The 18,673-nt window shown below is 37.3% G+C and overlaps 1 protein-coding gene across 1 annotated transcript; it reads left to right on the top strand.

Moving 5' to 3' along the window:
• The first annotated feature begins 25 nt into the window (after positions 1–25).
• On the top strand, positions 26–17,771 carry LOC127976066 (wings apart-like protein homolog). Its single transcript, XM_052580159.1, has 20 exons — positions 26–525; positions 1,767–2,221; positions 3,761–4,391; positions 4,510–4,811; positions 4,966–5,081; positions 5,189–5,284; positions 5,383–5,547; positions 5,857–5,993; positions 7,968–8,079; positions 8,621–8,851; positions 9,498–9,609; positions 9,687–9,784; positions 10,110–10,186; positions 10,268–10,428; positions 10,538–10,653; positions 13,474–13,695; positions 13,798–14,005; positions 14,249–14,337; positions 16,308–16,403; positions 16,763–17,771. Exons 2-20 carry the CDS (start codon positions 1,789–1,791, stop codon positions 16,826–16,828), a joined length of 3,468 nt encoding a protein of 1,155 aa, XP_052436119.1. The 5' UTR covers positions 26–525; positions 1,767–1,788; the 3' UTR covers positions 16,829–17,771.
• Positions 17,772–18,673: the final 902 nt, after the last annotated feature.

Raw genomic sequence — 18,673 nt, 5'->3', positions numbered from 1 at the left:
ACTATTACTTAAAGAAATCTAACGTTTTACATACGTTTTTCCGAAAGTCTCAGAAATGTGAGATTTCATATTTTTACTTTGAAAATGATCTGCTACATGATATAATGCAAGGTTCAAGACCTGTCCGACCTCACCATGATGAAGCCCCGCCCAGAAGTTGCAGTTGTCCTCCAATTAGAACGCGCCTTCTTTTCCATTTCATCCAATCGGATCTAGGTTTGCTGCGCGGACGTTCAGTGCGTGCATTTCTGATTGGTCGAGCGGCGCTCTGGTGTGACCCAAGGCTTTACGCCGAAGTTGGGGGCGGAGAAGGAGGGGTGACACTAATGGCGCATCGCTGTCCGACCGATCCAGCTCTCCACAAATAAACAACAGCAGTACTTCACGATCTGGCCTAATCTGTGCTTCTCACAGTCGCACCGCGCTGTAGCCTCGTTTTGCGCTTTTGCTCATTGAGCAGATCGCCTGGACTTCTTTCTAGCGGCTGCCCGGAGCACAGAGGCCCAGTGGAAATACTGTGGCTCGGTGAGTGTGCAAACATGTAACGTTAACAATGTTTCTGTTCGAAATTTTAGTCACTAAAGGGTTAGTTCACCCCGAATCACACATTCTGTCATCATTTACTCACCCCGTGTTGCTTTAAACCTGCGTGACTTTATTTTGGTCGTGGAACACAAAAGAAGATGTTATGCAGAATGTTAGGGTCTGACAGCCTCAGTCACCATTAACTTTCAGTGTATCTTTTTCCATACAAGTAAATTGAATGGTGACTGAGGTGTCATTATGGTATCAATCCGTCTAAAATCTTTTTTTTTGTTCTTCTGAAAAAAAGTTTGAAACTGCTTAATAATTCGTGAACTATCTGTATAATGTTTTCAAAAATATGTTATTGAATAAAGAACCTGTGCGCAAGAAATATTACCCATCAGTGTTTGTTTATTTGTATTTTTACACAGTCTTTAGGCTTTTTACTATGGTAACCCTGTAAAGCCTGATTCAATTCAAGTTTATTTGTATAGCGTTTTTTTACGTAAAATATCATTGCAAAGCAACTTTACAGAAATTTAAGTTTCTACAATATTTAGTAGTAGCTTATAAGTGGTGCCTGTCAGTTTATGTGCATATGATAGGAATTTTCCCGAAAAATGAATACAAGACATAGTCAACCAGACGATGAACACTATTAACAGCAATTATTATGTGATTGCATAGTAAGTAACAATATTTGTTAGTTCTGTATGTTGTTTCAGGGTTAGCGGGATTGACATAATTAAAAAATAAAATCGAATAAATATAAATATAATAATTGATGTAAAATCAAGTAAGCCTAATAAGTTATTGCTAAGTCATGGTATTGTTACATTTACTTAATGCAAACTTATTGAAGGTTTTACAGCATATAAGCAGATGTATCATAACCTGAAAACATTTAAATATATATATATATATATATATATATATATATATATATATATATATTAAAAAAAGAATGAACTCAATCAAAGGCATGTGGTAGATTGTGTACAATGTTTTTTTTTCAGCAATGTCTTGATCATGTTGATAGTTTAGAGGACTTATAAATGTATGTATCAAATATAATACAGTAGGCTCTATTGGGTTAAATTGAACATATTTTTGCATATTTATCTGTTTCAGTTCCATTGTAGCATTTAAAACAAGGTGCGATATGCACAAATCTGTTTGCTCCTACATACTGAGATACTGACATGAACTTTAATTCTTCCATGTCTTCTGTTTCCTCGTAGAGAATATGTAACAAACGTCAACATGACGTCCAGATTTAGTAAAACATATACTCGCAAGGGAGGAGAGGCCAGCTCCAAGTTTGATGAGGTGTTTTCTAATAAGAAAGCTACGCTTAGCACCAAATGGGGAGAGACCACCTATAAGGCACAGTTGGGGGTCAAACGGCCCTTGTTCAAGCCAGAGGTTCCCGAGCTGACTAAACGCCCCCGCTTTGAGGATGATGACAGCTCAGAGGACCCGTTTGGGTTTGATAGCGACGATGAGTCCAAAACTGTCACATCGAGAGATACTCCACAAACTGAGACGAGCACAGATGCAGCAGGATCTGAGAAGGAGCAGTTGAAGACCCAGGCAGAAAAGCCCAGTCAGAGTCCAGCGTTGACCGCCGTGTGTACTTCCACCTTGGGTAGCAGCCAGAACGTCAGCACCAGGGTGGTTGGTATGAATAGCCCAGGTGGGAAATTTAACAATCAACAAAGTTTGTTTGTGGAACACACTGTTCATGCAGAAACATGTTAATTACCCGAGACAGTTCACCAAAAATGAAAATTCTGTCTTTATTTACTCACCCTCATGCTGTTCCAAACCTGTATGGCTTTCACAGTCACTCTGTGACTCTCCACTCTGAAGGGCTTAATTAAACCTGTGCAAAGAATCATGAGAGTAAAGTGTCCACCAATTACACCCCTCGAAATTCTTAATTCTGAAGAGCCCTTTAAAGTGGCCAGTTTTAAGCACTTCAGTTTTGGAATGACTCCTTAATATGGCAGCCAGGATTGCTGCTTTCACAAAATGAAAGCAGTTTTGGCTTTAAGACTCTTGAAATGATAACTATCCATTGAAAGTCTGCAAATCGACAATTTTTAAAGCTTCATAAAAGATAGTATTCTATATGAATCAAGCGGTTTAATCCAAGTCTGCTTGAGAGAAATGATTTAAAAAAGATCAGAAAAGAGTCTCATGGATTTGAAATGACAGGAGGGTGAGTAAATTACAGAATTTGAATTTATGGGTAACCTTTCCCTTTAAAATTAGGTGTAAATATGTATAATTTAGTGTGTCGGTAAAATAAAAATCACATTATGGCTTAATCATTATCATCCAAGAAATGATGACATGACACATCTATTATTGTCCCTGTGCCATTGTTCTAATAAGCTCAAGTACTTGGGTTTTGTAGTAATTTAGGGTGTTTCATTAGTCTTACTACAGCCAGGATATTGAATATGACCTTGATCACTTCAGTCAGACACCTTATGATGTCTGAGTCATTATGATGACCTCACACCATTTTGCTACGGTGGGGTGAAGTCACTGTGTCTTTCTGGAGCAGGGTATACTGGATTAATCAATGCTGAGAATAGCAGTAGCTCTGCTGAAGTCTTCACTTTGTAGTCAAGGTGCTCGTGTAAGCACTAGCATGGACTATATAGGGCTCAGCAGGATATTTTCAAACCTATGCAGTTTGATACTTTCCCTCGGCTCTTAAGCATGGCTAATTACAACCATTAGAGGAGCAGTGAAACAAGGACTCAGGTTATGATAACCCTCTAAGGATCACAAAACTTCTAATAGTAATAATTGTATCTTCATCCGACTGTGGAAACATTTATTACAAGGTTTGAAGGAAATGCGCTCAACCCTTTGACGGTCCAAACATGTGTGACTTTATTTCTTCCGTGGAGCATAAAAGAAGATATTTTGAAGATTGCGCTGGTTGCTCCTTTCTGTGCAGTTGTAGCTATCAGGCTTCTAGAACAGGGGGCCCAAACTCAGTTTTAAAAGGTTAAAAGCATCATAAAATGGTCCATATTACCCCCTAATGGATTTATAAAAGTAGTGATTTCTGATTTGTGAACTAGTTCTTTTAGGTCTTAAATTTATCTTATGTTTTCAGTAGTTGATTGATCCAGTTTACAAACCACTGTAATGATTTAAAACACTTTATTAATTACACACCTTCAATTTCTTACTACCTTTTTTTTTGCTGTAGCTACAATATCTCCAGCCTCATCACATGTCACTGGCTCTGTAGGAGCCTGGAGCAGATCCAGTGTCACAGTAAGTAAACCAGTCTCCCAGATCTCCAGCTTAAAAACCCACAGCAGAAACATCTGCGATGAGTGGGACCCTTTCGGGGAGGACTCTCCTCCAGGGGCCGGCGAGGGGAGTTCTACCCAGGCTGGAAACTCTTCTGATGGCCTCAAAAGCTCTGAACAGTGCCCCGCTGAACCTGAACCTCCAGTGGAGCCTGTTGACTTTGAGCAGCTTCCGCTTCTTAAACCATCCAGCGACAGAGTGTACCGACGGCCACGGTATAAAGGGACGGATAGTTCTGGAGCCAGCGACGTGCCGGTTCCTGCTGTGACTTCAACACCAGCCTGTGCGCTGGTTAAGAGCACCGCTGCAGGGGTCGCTGGGACTTCTGAAGTCAAGCCTGCAGGTCGGGGCCGGGTGAGGGACTACACGGTCCTTCACCCATCCTGTGTGTCTGTGTGTAACGTGACCATCCAGGACTCGATGGAAAGGAGTGTGGATGATCTTGTCAGCCCAGTACAAGCTGACATCGGAGAGGCGGGAACTTTCAGGAGGAAAACAGATGCCCAACCTTCCAAGCCTACTAGGTATAATATAAACCTACTCTCTTGATTATCCTAATTTTTTTAATTTGCTCAATTAGAAGACTAGCATGTTGTCACCTGGATTTCCCTTTTCATATTCCCTTTATAATTTTTTTTTTAGGTTCAGAACCACTCAGAGTAAAAGTAAAAAAGAGACAAAACTGGAGTTTTTCGGCTTTGAGGAGAATGAGGCCCAGGACACAGATGGAGACGCCATTGCATCCGGCAGCACCAGCTACAAGATCAAATACTTTGGTTTTGACGATCTGAGTGAGAGCGATAGTGAGGATGAGGACGACGTGGCAGCTAAGGAGAGGAAGAAGAATAAGAAATCAGTGACGGAAGCTTTGGCAGCCAGCGTGGGCAGTCCCCAGATCGACGACTCGCAGGAGAGTCAACAGAGTCAAAGCAGCCTAAGCACAGGTACTCACAAGCACACATCTTCACCAATGCATGGTTTCATCATTTCATTAGAGCTTGATGGGAAATTTAAACTATAATTATGGATAACGATTATTTGTAGCGCTATCTCTGAATACATAATGTCCCTTTTTTGTTTTTTTAAATTTGTTGTCAGATTCTCAGGAGTCGCTGGATGAGACAGGTGCTACAGACTCACAGAAGGAACGACATGGAAAGCAAAGCGACAAGTCAAAGGACATCGGACGCAAGATCTTCAGCGGGCCAAAAAAAGTATAGCTAAAAAAGCTTAAGTAGAAACAGAGTAACTTTATTAAAAAGTTACATTTGAATTTTTAACATAACAAAGTTGTGGTTTTGTTTTGTTGTGTTTAACACAGTCCCCTGCTAAAGCCGTATATAACGCGCGTCACTGGAATCAACCCGAGCCGGAGGAAGTGCCTCCTCCTGCTTCCTCTCGTACTGTGGCTGTACCTGTTAGTAAAGCACTCGATTCACAATCGCTGAATTTTATACACTAAAATTTCCTCTGCCTTTGCAAACCATAATGCTGTTGTTGTTGTTTTTCTTGCAGAAGGCTAGTGTGTCCAGCAGCAGCAAAGACACAAACTCCCATAAAGACGATGGTGTGTTTAAAGCCCCGCCACCTCCTCCTAAAGTCATCAAGTCTGTCACTATCCCCACTGAGCCATACCAGGACATCGTCACTGCACTCAAATGCAGGAAGGAGCACAAGGAGGTGAGCACTGCATTCTGGGAAATAATGTTAATGATTATTTTTACAATTTGTGTCCACTTATGTGTCCGTGTTATTTTAGTATTATTTATGTACTATTATAGTAGAAGTTTTAGATTTTTTTATTTGTTTTATTCATTTTGTCTGCTTTTAGTTATATTTCTAGTCAAAATCACGATTCCATGATTTCTAAAAAAAAAAATTGTGGCAAAACTTTAAATTCTAATTCATCAATAAAATCAGAAAAATCGCCCTGCCCTACACTGACTGAAGGACTTGTTTGTTTCTTGCCCTGTGTTTGTGTGTGTGTAGTTGTACACCGTGGTCCAACATGTGAAGCACTTTAATGATGTAGTGGAGTTTGGGGAGAATCAGGAGTTCACTGATGACTTTGAGTATCTGGAGACGGGCCTGAAGAGCACACAACCCCTCAACACACGCTGCCTTAGGTGAGACAAACGCTGAATGGAATATTCTGGGTAATTTTCAACCTCAAGCTTATGTATCACAGCTGCGATTTGCTGTGAACTATTACAGATGATCAATATTAAAATATGAATATTCATATAAATTTTACATTTATTTCCTTTTTATTAAACAATGGTATACAGAACAAATTGTAGCTCTGTCTTTAAATCAGTTAAATTGTACAGTATTTATGTTGTATTTTATTTCAGCTTTTCACATTTATATTGTTTTAGTAAACCGAAATAACACTGATGCACATTGGATTCCCCATATATGCATTTTTACCAACAAATACACATTTATATCATAAACTACCAGGGCTCAAAACTGTGACAAAAATTGTTGCATTTGTGACCATAAATATTAAATTGCAAGTTAAGTTTTTGTATTTGCATGTTATAACTTAAAAATGTGCATGTAATGGCTTTTTCCTGATTGTTTAGCAATTTTTGTTTCGTTATGTTCGCGTATTAAACTGAGATGGCGCACATCAAAGTTTTAGTGGAAAAAAAGAGTTTCAAACAGTCCTTATCTCTGCCGCGCAGCAGCGCTGACACACTCCTGATAAACACAGCTCAACTGTACAGCACGAGAGAGATCGAAATGATGAAGATTGAAGAGAAAGTGCAGAAAAACAGTGTTTATTTCGTGCACAACTTAAACAAACTACAACCGGTAAAGCTGTCAGCTGTGTGGATATTGGCAATATTGTTAACAATTCTCATTTATAATCATTACTAATATGGCTTGTTATTAACAAGATCTTAGGTCTATGCTGTGTTATGCTAATGCGTAAACTTCATTATTTGAAGCGCACTTGCCATCCAGTAATCGCAAAAAGCTTTAATTTATAATAAATAAAGTATCAGCTTTACAATTATTCCCAATTCATAACAGAATTCGAACAATAAATACAGTTTTGGCTCTCTTTAAGTATGAGTTAGTGCCTCAGTTCAAGGAGCACATGAACCTACAGGATCATACTTTTCTCTTTACTAGTAAAGTACATAATGAACATGAATTAACATCAAAAGGTAGGCTATTTTATAAGCGAGCCTACAGTACAACAGTTTCAAACTGCGGAAAATGTGTAAAGATTGTAAACATTGCAATGTAATACACATCCACATCAGTAACCATTCGGTTTCCATAAGCTCATCAGTCAGCTACAATAAATATAAAGAGGAGCATTTTGCTATATTTATTTCTAAGTATGCCATTTGCTGTACAATCGCGATTTCAAAATAAAAGTTCATAGCCTCGCTCTGAGTTTGCAGGTGGGCAAATATTAAAATTAAATGGATTTAAACGTCCTTGAATCAGCTATAAAGTGAAGAATGACTAGGCCATGGGTGCCCTCTGCAGGTATTTGTTATAATACATAATAAGCTTAAATTTGCTATGTTCATATTTTGTGTATGCATATTACATAATGTAGGCCTATTTTATCAGGATTGTTCAGTAAAACCATGTAATTACTTGGTTTTGATACTTTTTTTAACCATTAGTTAAACCACACACCCGAGTGTTGATAAGTGGGGATAAAGCTCACAATTTCTCAAGAGTATGATACAGCTTTCATTTTTCAGGTCAGTCATATATTCCTGAAAAAGAAAATCAGTTTAAATAAGGAAACTTTGCCATAATATCCTTTCAAATTTTAAAGTTGCCACAGTCAGTGGTTTATTAGAATTTGAAAGATAATAACAATATTGTTTGATAAGTGAGATCTCTGATTTTACTTTTTGAAAACTGAAAATTCAAGAAAATTCAAGAACAGATATATAAACACATGACAGTATGATTGAAATAATAAAATAAATAAAACCCTTTTATTCTGTAGCACCTTGAAAAAAATCATTTGGCACCCAAGTTTTATCGTATAGGAGTCTATGGCTCCTAACTTGATATTTTGTTTGGAGCCCTGAACCACTGATCCTTTTTTCCTCCTTCAGTATAATCACTCTGGCCACACGCTGTGCCATGCCGAGCTTCCGCATGCACCTGAGGGCCAGAGGGAAGGTGGCCCAGGTCTTTAAGATGCTCAGTGATGCCCAACAGCACCCGGTGAGTGTCTCATCATCAAGCACCCAAACATAAACAAAGACTTTCTTTAATTTACCAACAAACCTGTATAACCAAGCATCATTCCAAACTGTCACAGCTCTATCATTATGAATGAACGCAGCTACAGTGCTGTTTGTTTACTTCATTAGAACACATTAATTGGAGATGTAATCATCTCTGCCGGCAGACAAGGGAGAAACGCAAACAGACGCTGAGACGTCACTCTGTGAATCTCATTTGTTCAGTTTACACCGTAGGAGCATGAATGTTTGCCTTGACACTTCCAGCCTGACTTTAATTTATTTGTGTATTGAAGGATGTTCAGTTAAAATGTATTAAATCCCTTTAATGAGTCAAGACAGATGTTTAGAATAAAGCCACTAGAGTCACTTAAGGCCATGTCTTGCAGTTATGGGATGTTTTTATGATGCAAAGTGACTGTGTTTAGTGTTGTGTTGTTTTTAAAGTTTTAGTTCATCTTTTGATGCAATCTTTAACCTAAAAGTGGTGAGATGTCTCACTGTTCCTCTGGATCTGGCAGAACCTGGCACTCTGCACAGCGTCTCTGATGTACATCCTGAGCCGAGACCGGCTAAATATGGATCTGGACCGGTCCTGTCTGGAGCTGATGATCAGGCTACTGGAACTAGAGCAGGATGACGTCTCCGTAGCAGACCAGTTAACCGCTAAAGAGATGAGCCGAGTCAAAGAGAAGATCCGCAAACTCTGCGAAACAGTCCACAACAAGCATCTGGACCTAGAAAACATCACAGTGAGTGACTGCTGTTTCTCACACCTTTGATGTCAGAACCGACACGGAAAACCAATGCATGTTTTAGATAGAAGAAGTGTTCTTCCATTCACCTTGGCTTTGTTCAGACAGGCTGCAAAAATCTGTCTTTGTTTAGTTGTTTGTGGACTGAAAAGTGAAAAAAGCATAAAAAATCAAATGCAGTCTTTGATGCATGGCATTTTCATTTTCGACAAATTTCCAGTGCATATTTCATTCACTACCTATCAAAAATCAAGAGGTCTCTAAGATAAAAAACAAAAGTAATATTGTTACAATTTTAAATAGTTTTTACAGTGTAATATCATGTTTTCTATTTAAATATATATAGAGATCTAATTTTTTCCTTTGATGGCAAATCTGAATTTGAAGTCATCAGTGTCACTTGATACAGCAAAAATCTTTCTAATATGCTGATTTGGTGCTAAAGAAACATTTCATTTAATTTTGTGGAAACTGGAAAACATTGTATTCTTTAATGAGTAGAAAGTTCACAGATCGCATTAATTGGAATAGAACAGTTATACAGTTTTGTACAATTATGCTTTTACTGTCACTTTTTAGTTAAATGTAATGCATCCTTGTTGAATTGCTGAGAGAATGCAATTTTTCACATTTTTCATTTCAGGCGGGTCACTTAGCGATGGAGACATTACTGTCTCTGACATCGAAGCGAGCCGGAGACTGGTTTAAAGAAGAGCTGCGCTTGCTCGGGGGACTGGACCACATCATAGATAAAGGTACCCTAATTGAGCCACTCATTTTTCATGATTCTTTTTTTAAGAAAAATGGCTTGAAATCTTGTTTTTGCCCTCAGTGAAAGAGTGTGTGGAGAACTTGAGTAAAGAAGAAGACAAAGAGAGTCTGGTGGCATCGCTCTGGGGAGCAGAGCGCTGTTTACGAGTTCTGGAGAGTGTAAGTGTGTAACAATAACAATTTTAATTGATTTCCTTTACAGAGAGACCTGTGATACTTAAATAACCTGCAGTAATTAATAACACGGACTTTATTGTCTTAATTTGAAGTGTACTGATTGCTGCAGGCCTCCACTGCGCTTCTGAACTGTCGAGCTGATCAGTTTTGAGAAATACCACCAAACGGAATTCAATTTGAATAAATGCATTTATAAGCTAATTAGCAGCTTTGAAAATGTTGACTGCAAGTTAATGCGCTACCTTTGACATCCCTCGAGGAAAAAGCATGTTATTTTATGTATAATTAATTTAAAACCTAATTCCAGGTTTCAGTCCATAACCCTGAGAACCAGGCTTATCTGATCGCCTACAAGGAGTCCCAGCTCATAGTGTCCTCGGCAAGGTGTGTGATGATTCAGAAAGTTCTGAGTTGCCTTGCGCGACAGGACATTTGTCATTCTGGGGTTGTGTTTTGTGTGTGTAGGGCCCTGCAGCATTGTGAGCAGATGATACAGCGTTACAGCCGAGAGGTCTCTTCATCAAGCTCCGCCCTCCCGCAGAGTAGTCATAGCAACGTGGGCAAGGCCGTGGAGGATTGTATGAGAGCTGTTATCGGAGTTCTGCTCAACCTCACACATGATAATGGTTAGACACTGCATGTGACGGAGAGAATTTATACAGTGCTCACCAAAAACTGCATTTATAAAAGCAGAATGCAGAATAACTGCACATTTCTTTTGCTGTGACTTCTCAGAGTGGGGCAGCACTAAAACAGGGGAGCAGGATGGCCTCATACAGACAGCACTGGACTGTGTTCTGAAGGTCCCACGTTATTTGCCTCAGGAGCAGAGATTCGATATCCGCGTCCTGGTGAGAAACTCATGACACTAATAACACAGCCCTGTGTCTTTATGATGCGGAGTTCAGAAATATCAATAAGAACATTTTAAAGAAGTTTCTTGTGCTGCTCAAGGATGCATTTATTTGATCAAATACATTTATTTGATACAGAAAAAACTTTAATTTTTTTGAAACATTATGGCAATTTAGATTTCCTATTTTAATATATACTAAAACATAATTTGTTCCTGTGAAACAAAGCTGAATTTTCAGTATCATTACTCCAGCCTTCATTATCCAGTGTCATGTGATCTTTCAGAAATAATTCTAATATGCTGATTTATAATCAATGATGGAAACAGTTGTGCTGCTTAATATTTTTGGGACCTGTGATACTTTTTTCAGGATTCTTTGATAAATAAATTGTTAAAAAGAATAGTGTTTATTCAAAATGTACATTTTGTGTTACAATACACACTACTATTCAAAAATGTGTTTTAATTTTTTAAAGAAAGACCTTTGTTCGGTGAGGATGTGTTAAATGGATAAAAGTGAGAGTACAGACAAAGGAAAACATTTTTAGAAAATATTTCTATTTATAGCAAATGCTGTTCTTAACTTTTTTATTCTTCAAAGAAATAAGTATCACAAGTTCAAAAACAAAAAAACATCTTTAACACCATAATAATAACAGATAATAAATCGGCATATTACCGTAGAATGATTTCTGAAAGATCATGTGACTCTGAAGGCCGGAGTAATGGCTGATGAAAATTCAGCACTACGTCACAGGAAGTATATTAAAATAGGAAACCAAGATTAGAAATTGCAATAATATTTCCCAATATTACTGTTTTTTTTTCTGTATTTTTGATCAAATAAACACAAGCCTTGAAGAGTGTAAGAGTCTCCATTTAACTGTACACACACACACACATACACGCAACCACAACAAAACTTACAATCTCCAAAGGAGTGTTTCAAATACTCCCATTTAATATCAAAGGAATTTACATGAACCAAAATTTTTTTGGAACCAGTTTCTTTGAAACCAGTTTGTTTGTGAAAAAATACCCAGAGATGTAGCCAAAAAACCCCATCTGGGTCATGTTTTCAGTTTCTTCTGTCACTGGTTGTAAATCTAACCTTTAAATCAGGATTAGGCATGAAATCATAATCTCTTCAGAATCACTCATACATGTAATAATTGGCTGAGAATTAATGAAAACAAATGGTGTGACAAAAATCAGAGGTCACACCGGTTTACTGGGCATGCGCACATCAATATTGCGTCCTTTTTCTCATGCTACACAACGATATTTAATGTATTTGCATTATTGTAAGACTTAGGGAAGGTGTAGACATTAATAAAACACAATCTCATAGGTAGAAAAAAAGATTTATTGCTGGTTTCCTGTAGCTGCATCTTTTCTGGCTTTAACCATGAATATAACACAGTATTAATGAATTTGCTTTACTGTAAGGGTATGTTTAGGGTTGTGGTAGGTGTAGACATTAATAATCCGTGATTTTACTGGTAGCATTTTTCGTTGTCAAATTGTTGTCCAAGTCTGGAAGATTTTGATGCTAGAGAGAGTGTGGTCAACTGGTTTAGCCAAGGCCAAAGATTAAGAAGGCCAAACTACAGGAGCTGGCCATCCAAGGGGCATGTGACTGCAATGGAGGATAGTCCATAAGACACTGAACCATGAGATGTTCAGTTTGAAGAGCTTAAAACACTTAATAGATTGTCTTTTATTTTTAATTTATCTTGAGATATTTTAAGTTTAAATTTCAGCTCAGTGAAGCACTTCAAGCACCAACACTTTTCAGTTAGTTACCTTTCTTGTAGAATTGTGCTTCAAATAAAGAACTTTATGTTGACCAGATTGTTAGTTAATCATTTAGACTACAAGTCAATATTGCCTATATGGACAGCTATTTAAAAAAAGAAGAAAAAAAAATGTGACCTTGTAAAACTGCTGTTAAATGCGATGTGGTTGAAAATTTGGTGCACCTAAGAAAAAAAAGTGTAACCATTGCAAAAAGTTAGTCTAGAGCCCTGGTTAATAAAACCTAACATACATTTTTTTTTAGCAAGATTATAATGTAGTAACATAAAGGCTTAAATACATTTAACAACATTTTATTATTATTATTATTATTAAATGCTACAACTGAATGCCTGTACCAGTAAAACCAATTCTTGTAACATGCATGGGTCCTTCATGTGGGTATCACGTTTTGTCCATCAACTTAAAAAAAAAAAAAAGCATGCGTTCAAGAGCGTGCCTGGGTACATGTGAACCAACATGACTCAGCCACTCTCATTTCCCTTAGAAAACAGATGCTGTGTTAATTGAGTTAATCGTTTTAATGTTAAACGGCAAATATTATTCATAGAAATTAACATGTTATTTCCCCCAGCCCTTTTATGAGTAGGAAGATATGATTAAATTAAAACAGTGGGATGTAGTCTTTAGTTATTTCTCAATTAAACAAACATTGCATCAAGTACTAAAAGAACTATTCAAGTTAACAGGTTTATAATATAAAATTTGCATTAATTTAAAGTCGAATAAAAGGAAAACAAATGTCAAACAAATTAAATGAAAACACAAATCCAAATAAATGAAACCGTGCTTGAAGTTTGTCAGGTTTGCAGATGTCTAATAGCGAGTAAATAAAGACACTTCATTTAGCTTTTTAGAGTTTGTACTCTCTACTTCTGGCTTGTTCTATTATTTTCTTTAGTTTCTAGACTTGGTTTTGAAGTGCCGGTGTTTTTGGACTCAGAACGTGTGCCGTGACTTGTGTTTGTGAGCGTGACTGGGTTTTATCTGTGCACAGGGTCTGGGTCTGCTGATAAATCTGGCGGAGTACAGTGCCAGAAACAGACACTGTCTTGTGGAGATGGAGGTGGACTTAAGCTACTTGATGGAGATGGAGGTAGATGTGAAGACCGAAGGAGTGGAGGAGAGTAAGATGGATAAACAAAAAGAGGATAAAAGAGAGGGCGAGAAGGGACCCATGACAGCAAAGTCGTCAAACGCGCTGGCCGCTCTGGTTCAGGTGACCGTAGTCAAGATGGTTTCAAATGGCCCTTCAAGTGTTTATACTTGAATCTGATTGATATTGGCCAACTAAACCAAGTGTTTCTGTTCGTCTGTGTAGCTCTTTCTTGAACGGGAGCGAGCAGCAGTGCTAGCTGAGGCACAGACCGATGACCTCATAAGTGAGGCGCCCAAATCTCAGGCAGACCAGAGTGGAGAGTGGAAGGAAACATCTGGAGAGATCCAGTGGGTCGCCTCAGAAACCAACGAAACCAACGAAACAAATGACAAGAAAGAAGAGGAGGAAGAGGAGCTCGACCTCAATAAAGGTGCAAATTATTCACGGATATGGCTCAAATAAACACTTGTTTGGATTCGACTTGAGATGGTTTTGGCTTAAAAATATTTCCTGATGTGTATTTTGCATCAGGTTTACATTTTTTTTTATGCAAAAAAAGTTATTATTATTATTTTTTTCTTTCATATTTTTATACCCATGTTGTGTGTTATAATTCACTTAATTTATGTTTGGGGCAAGCATTTCTTATGAACATCTTGTCTTTGTTTTTCAGCCCTGCAGCATGCTGGGAAACACATGGAGGACAGCATTGTGGCTTCATATTCCGCTCTTTTGCTTGGGTGTTTATGTCAGGAGAGTCCGGTGAGCATCACTTCTGTCCTTTAGTTGCCCCAGAGAGCAGCTAGTTGAGTAATTGGTTAGTTTTGAACCACAGCAACTATTTAGTTTTGTATAATTTGTGACTTTAGAGCCCTTTGAAGTTACGTCAATGCACATACAAATATACAAGTATTTGCTAGATGTAACTTAGGCTGTGTGGATGGGTCTCTGTGAGTTTTTGCACACTGCAATTGCGATTTGCTATTTTTCCGCATTTTCTCTGCAAACTGCTCAAGCTCAGTCAGGTTGCATGATCCTGAGTGGAGCCTTTTTTCAGGTCTACTCACAAATTCTCAGTCAAAGTCTGGCATGGCTGCTTCAGGGTATTAATGTTGTTTTTAAGCCATTCCTCTAGCTTTGGCTTTATGCCTGGGTTTATTTTCTTGCTGGGAAGTAAATCTTCTCCCATCTTGCAAGTTTTCCTTCAGAATTTCCCTCTTTTGCTGCATTCATTGCTCCCTCATATGTCTTCTTGTGTCTGACGCAGAGAAGCATCTCTTTGGCATGATGCTGTCACCACCATGAACCGCAGTGAGGATGGTGTGTTTCTGATGCTGCTCAGTGTGTAGCTTGCACACATTATGTTAAATCTGTTGGCCAAAAACTTGATTTTGATTTCATCAGACTGCAGAACCTTCTCCAGCTGGATTCAGAGGCGCCCACATGCTTTCTGGAAAACTCTAGCTGAGATGTCTTATGACATTTTTAACAGTTTCTTTCTCTGTACCTCTTTCCCACGAAGCTGTTAGTGCTCAAGACCCTGGGTAACAGTTTTGCACGGTCCCTCACATCTTTTCTACTGAAGCTTGTAGCTCCCTCAGGGTCGTCATGAGTAGATTTACAGCTGTGCCAATACTTTTTCTATTTCTTACCTGATCTATCAGTACTCCCAGGGTTATTCAATGATTTGGAAATTTTCTTGTATCCATCCCCTGCCTTTTGCTTTTCAATTACCTTTTCACGGAGTGGCTTGGAGTGCTCTTTTTATCTTCATGGGCTATGTTCTGCCACAATAATGGAGAAGAAGGTTCACCTGAAGTTGAACCTTTCAGAGAGAGGTGTTTTTATACTATCAGCTGAAACCCTGAGAATACACACACGATCATACCACTGATATTGTAGGTTTATCATTAAAGGTCATAGATGCATTTTATTTTATTGTTTTAAAATTAGATTTTGTCACTTGGTTCTAAAAGATTTATTTTGAATTTTGACTTTTGTTTTCTGTTGCTCCATAACAACAACAACTACAAAAAAAATAATAATTCTGTTGTTAAACTAAATGTCCAAGGATGTATCAGCAAAGTGTAAGAAAAAAGAAAAGAAAATCACGCTAATCTTTGGGTTCATTCATTCGTGTGTATTGAAATAAATGAATGCTTTTATTCAGCAAAGATACTCAAATGATTAAAAGTGACAGTGAAGACATAAAATTAATTATTTTGAACTTTCTGCTTATCAAAGAAATCTGAAAAAAATCCTGAAAAATAAAATAATAAAATTGCTGTTTCCATAAAACTATTAAGCAGAACAACTGTTTTTCAACATGGATAAAATAAATGTTTCTTGAGCACCAAAGCAGGATATTAATAATTATTTCTGAAGGATTGTGTGACTGGATAAATACTGGAGTAATGGCTGCTAAAGATTCGGCTTTTTGCCATCACCGGATTAAACTACATTTCGTTTTTTAAAATTGTAATAATATTTCACCTAATCGCAGTTTTCATCAAATAAATGCAGCGTTGGTAAGAATAAGAGACTTCTTTCAAAATATATATATTAAAACAAAAATCCTACTGCCCCTCAGCTTTTGGATGTATAATAATTGATGAATTCTCCAAAGAATTAATAAAAGATGTAGCTTTTTTATTACTATTTTATTAATATATTGAAATAAATGTAATAATTTAAATTGAAATGTAAATATATCCTTTCTCTCTCTTTCTCAGATGAATGTGAAAACCGTACGGGAAAACCTTCCTAAGGGAGATTTCTCTATTATGGCTGAAATGCTAAAGAAATTTCTTAATTTCATGAACCTGACGGTAAGTACAATTAATGATATCCAACACTTTGCAACTTGCATTTAGAAATGGCAGGTGTCACATTATTTTACTAACCAATGGAAATGACAGCAAAAATGAAGTGGTAGAATAGAATTAACTGTAATGCAAATTGTGTAATGCATATTAATATTAAAGGCGTCTAAATGGTTTCCGTGGTCCAATCAGAGTAGATCTTGGCTGTATTTGCACCTGTCTTTTAATGTGTTATCAAATTGTTTTCTTGTCACCATGCACACAGTGTAATGCCACTGATGTTGTAAAACGTGTCTCTGTGCTTTCGTGTCTGGCCGATGACATTTAAATCAGTTTTTAACTCCTCTCTTCTTTCCTGTCGTCAGTGTTCTGTTGGAACTACAGGACAGAAATCTATCTCACGGGTGATTGATTTTTTGGAGCACTGTTAGCAGAGGTGTCACAGTTCCCCCTCTTCCGTGGGATAAATCTGGACCTGGCAACGTGCCTTAGGCCCTTCAGGACAAGAGGCAGCCGATCCGGTGGCAAAGGTGGTTAAACGTCGCTACGGTCACGTCACCAGAGTGGCTCGCTGCAGAGACTTTCATGTTTTTTAGTTTTTTCCTCTCACTTTCTTTTCGCTTGTTTTAAAATTGTGTTTTAAAATGCTGTCTCTTTCTCTCATGCTCACACACGTACACACACACTCAGTTGTGTGTTTGCATACTATTTGGTTATTGAAGCACTGATCCTCATGTAAAACAAAAACTAAGCTGTTTTTAAAACAAAAGAATGATTTTAAGCTAGTTGTCCTTGTTAGCAGTATAAAGATTTAGCCTAAACCTAGTAACTTATTGATATTTCAAACACTGAGGGCTGAGGCTTTGTTCAGACTCGAGATGCAAATCCGCTTTGCTTTTCTGACTGTTTACACACGATGTTTGTTCAAACAGTGCAGTCGGTATCTGTAATATTTACATTAGTAAAGATGATCCCGAGAGACTTTCTTACACAGTTGTAGAAACTGGAAACTTCACCACTGCTCAAGACACAAGCATTAAGAGGCATTTTTCGCATTTATGCAGTGTTTTTAAAAGAAGTCTCTTATGCTCACCAAGGCTGCTTTTATTTTACAGTGAAAACAGTAATATTATGAAATATTGTTACAATTTAAAATAAGTGTTTTCTATTTTAAGACATTTTAAAAATGAGTCTATTCCTGTGATGGTAAAACTGAATTTTCAGCAGTCATTACTTTAGTGAGTGTTTTTAACTGAATGCATCCTTACTGAATAAAAGTCTTCTTTTGTTTGAAAAAAGAACTGTTACTGGTCCCAAACATTTGAACAGCGGAACACATGCTGTGTGCCAAATGACAAAACCTTTTGATTAGATCCGAGTAGATGAGTCAAAAAAAAAAAAAAAAAAATTATATTTTGCTGCCAGTCTGAAGAAAGCCTGAGATGCCTAACGAACCAAAGACCTTGCAACTATGAAAACAAACAAGCATTCGTCAAATTAAGGTGAATTTTCCTTGTGGTTTTTAAGAACAGTGGAATCCTGTAGTCCTACTTAAAGAGTGATTTATAATTATGAGATGATTTATGATCAATCATAGTTTCTTTCACATATACTGAAACCAAGTTATTATGTTTGATTTCTTTAAATTTACACACTAAGCTAAAAAAAGTTTTGATGATTTTCTCTGTATACCTAGGGAAGAATTGTAGGGGTTTCTGGCTTAGTTTCATTGCTTCTTTGATCTTCATTTGTTCTTTGATAGTTTAAATTTTTCTTTGTTTAAAGATTCACCATATTGATAAAAGAAAAAAAAAATAGATTTATTTTCATTTTCAATGTTTCATTTTTAAATGTTTCGTTTTGTAGACTGTGCTGTGTTGAGCTCCATTTTAATGTAAAAAAAAAAAAAAGACAACGCTTGAAAATAGTTTTAAAATGTTTTAGTGGGTTCATGAGTGACTCCCATCAAAATGCTCATCCTCTGTTAATTTAATATTACTCTAAATATAATGTAACAATTGAAATTTGTTTTATAATTTTATGAATAGTTTTTTTTAATCTTTCAACGTGATTTAGGAAAATGCATTTTCTTAATTGTTTAAAACATTTTCATCCCGTGTATGTCTGCAGAACAGCTGGAAGCTGCTGAAAGTTCTTAAAAAAACACGAAGCAAAAGTGTCCTCTATTCCTTTCAGATCGTTGCTGAAGCAGAGCCATATGGAGTAAAGCTTGTTCTGTTTTGTAAAACTGAAGCAAGTTTTGCGCTAAGTTAATT

Source organism: Carassius gibelio, chromosome B17, assembly GCF_023724105.1.
Source record: "Carassius gibelio isolate Cgi1373 ecotype wild population from Czech Republic chromosome B17, carGib1.2-hapl.c, whole genome shotgun sequence".
In the NCBI taxonomy this organism is placed as follows: domain Eukaryota; kingdom Metazoa; phylum Chordata; class Actinopteri; order Cypriniformes; family Cyprinidae; genus Carassius; species Carassius gibelio.
This window is presented reverse-complemented; position numbering and strand designations above follow the sequence as displayed.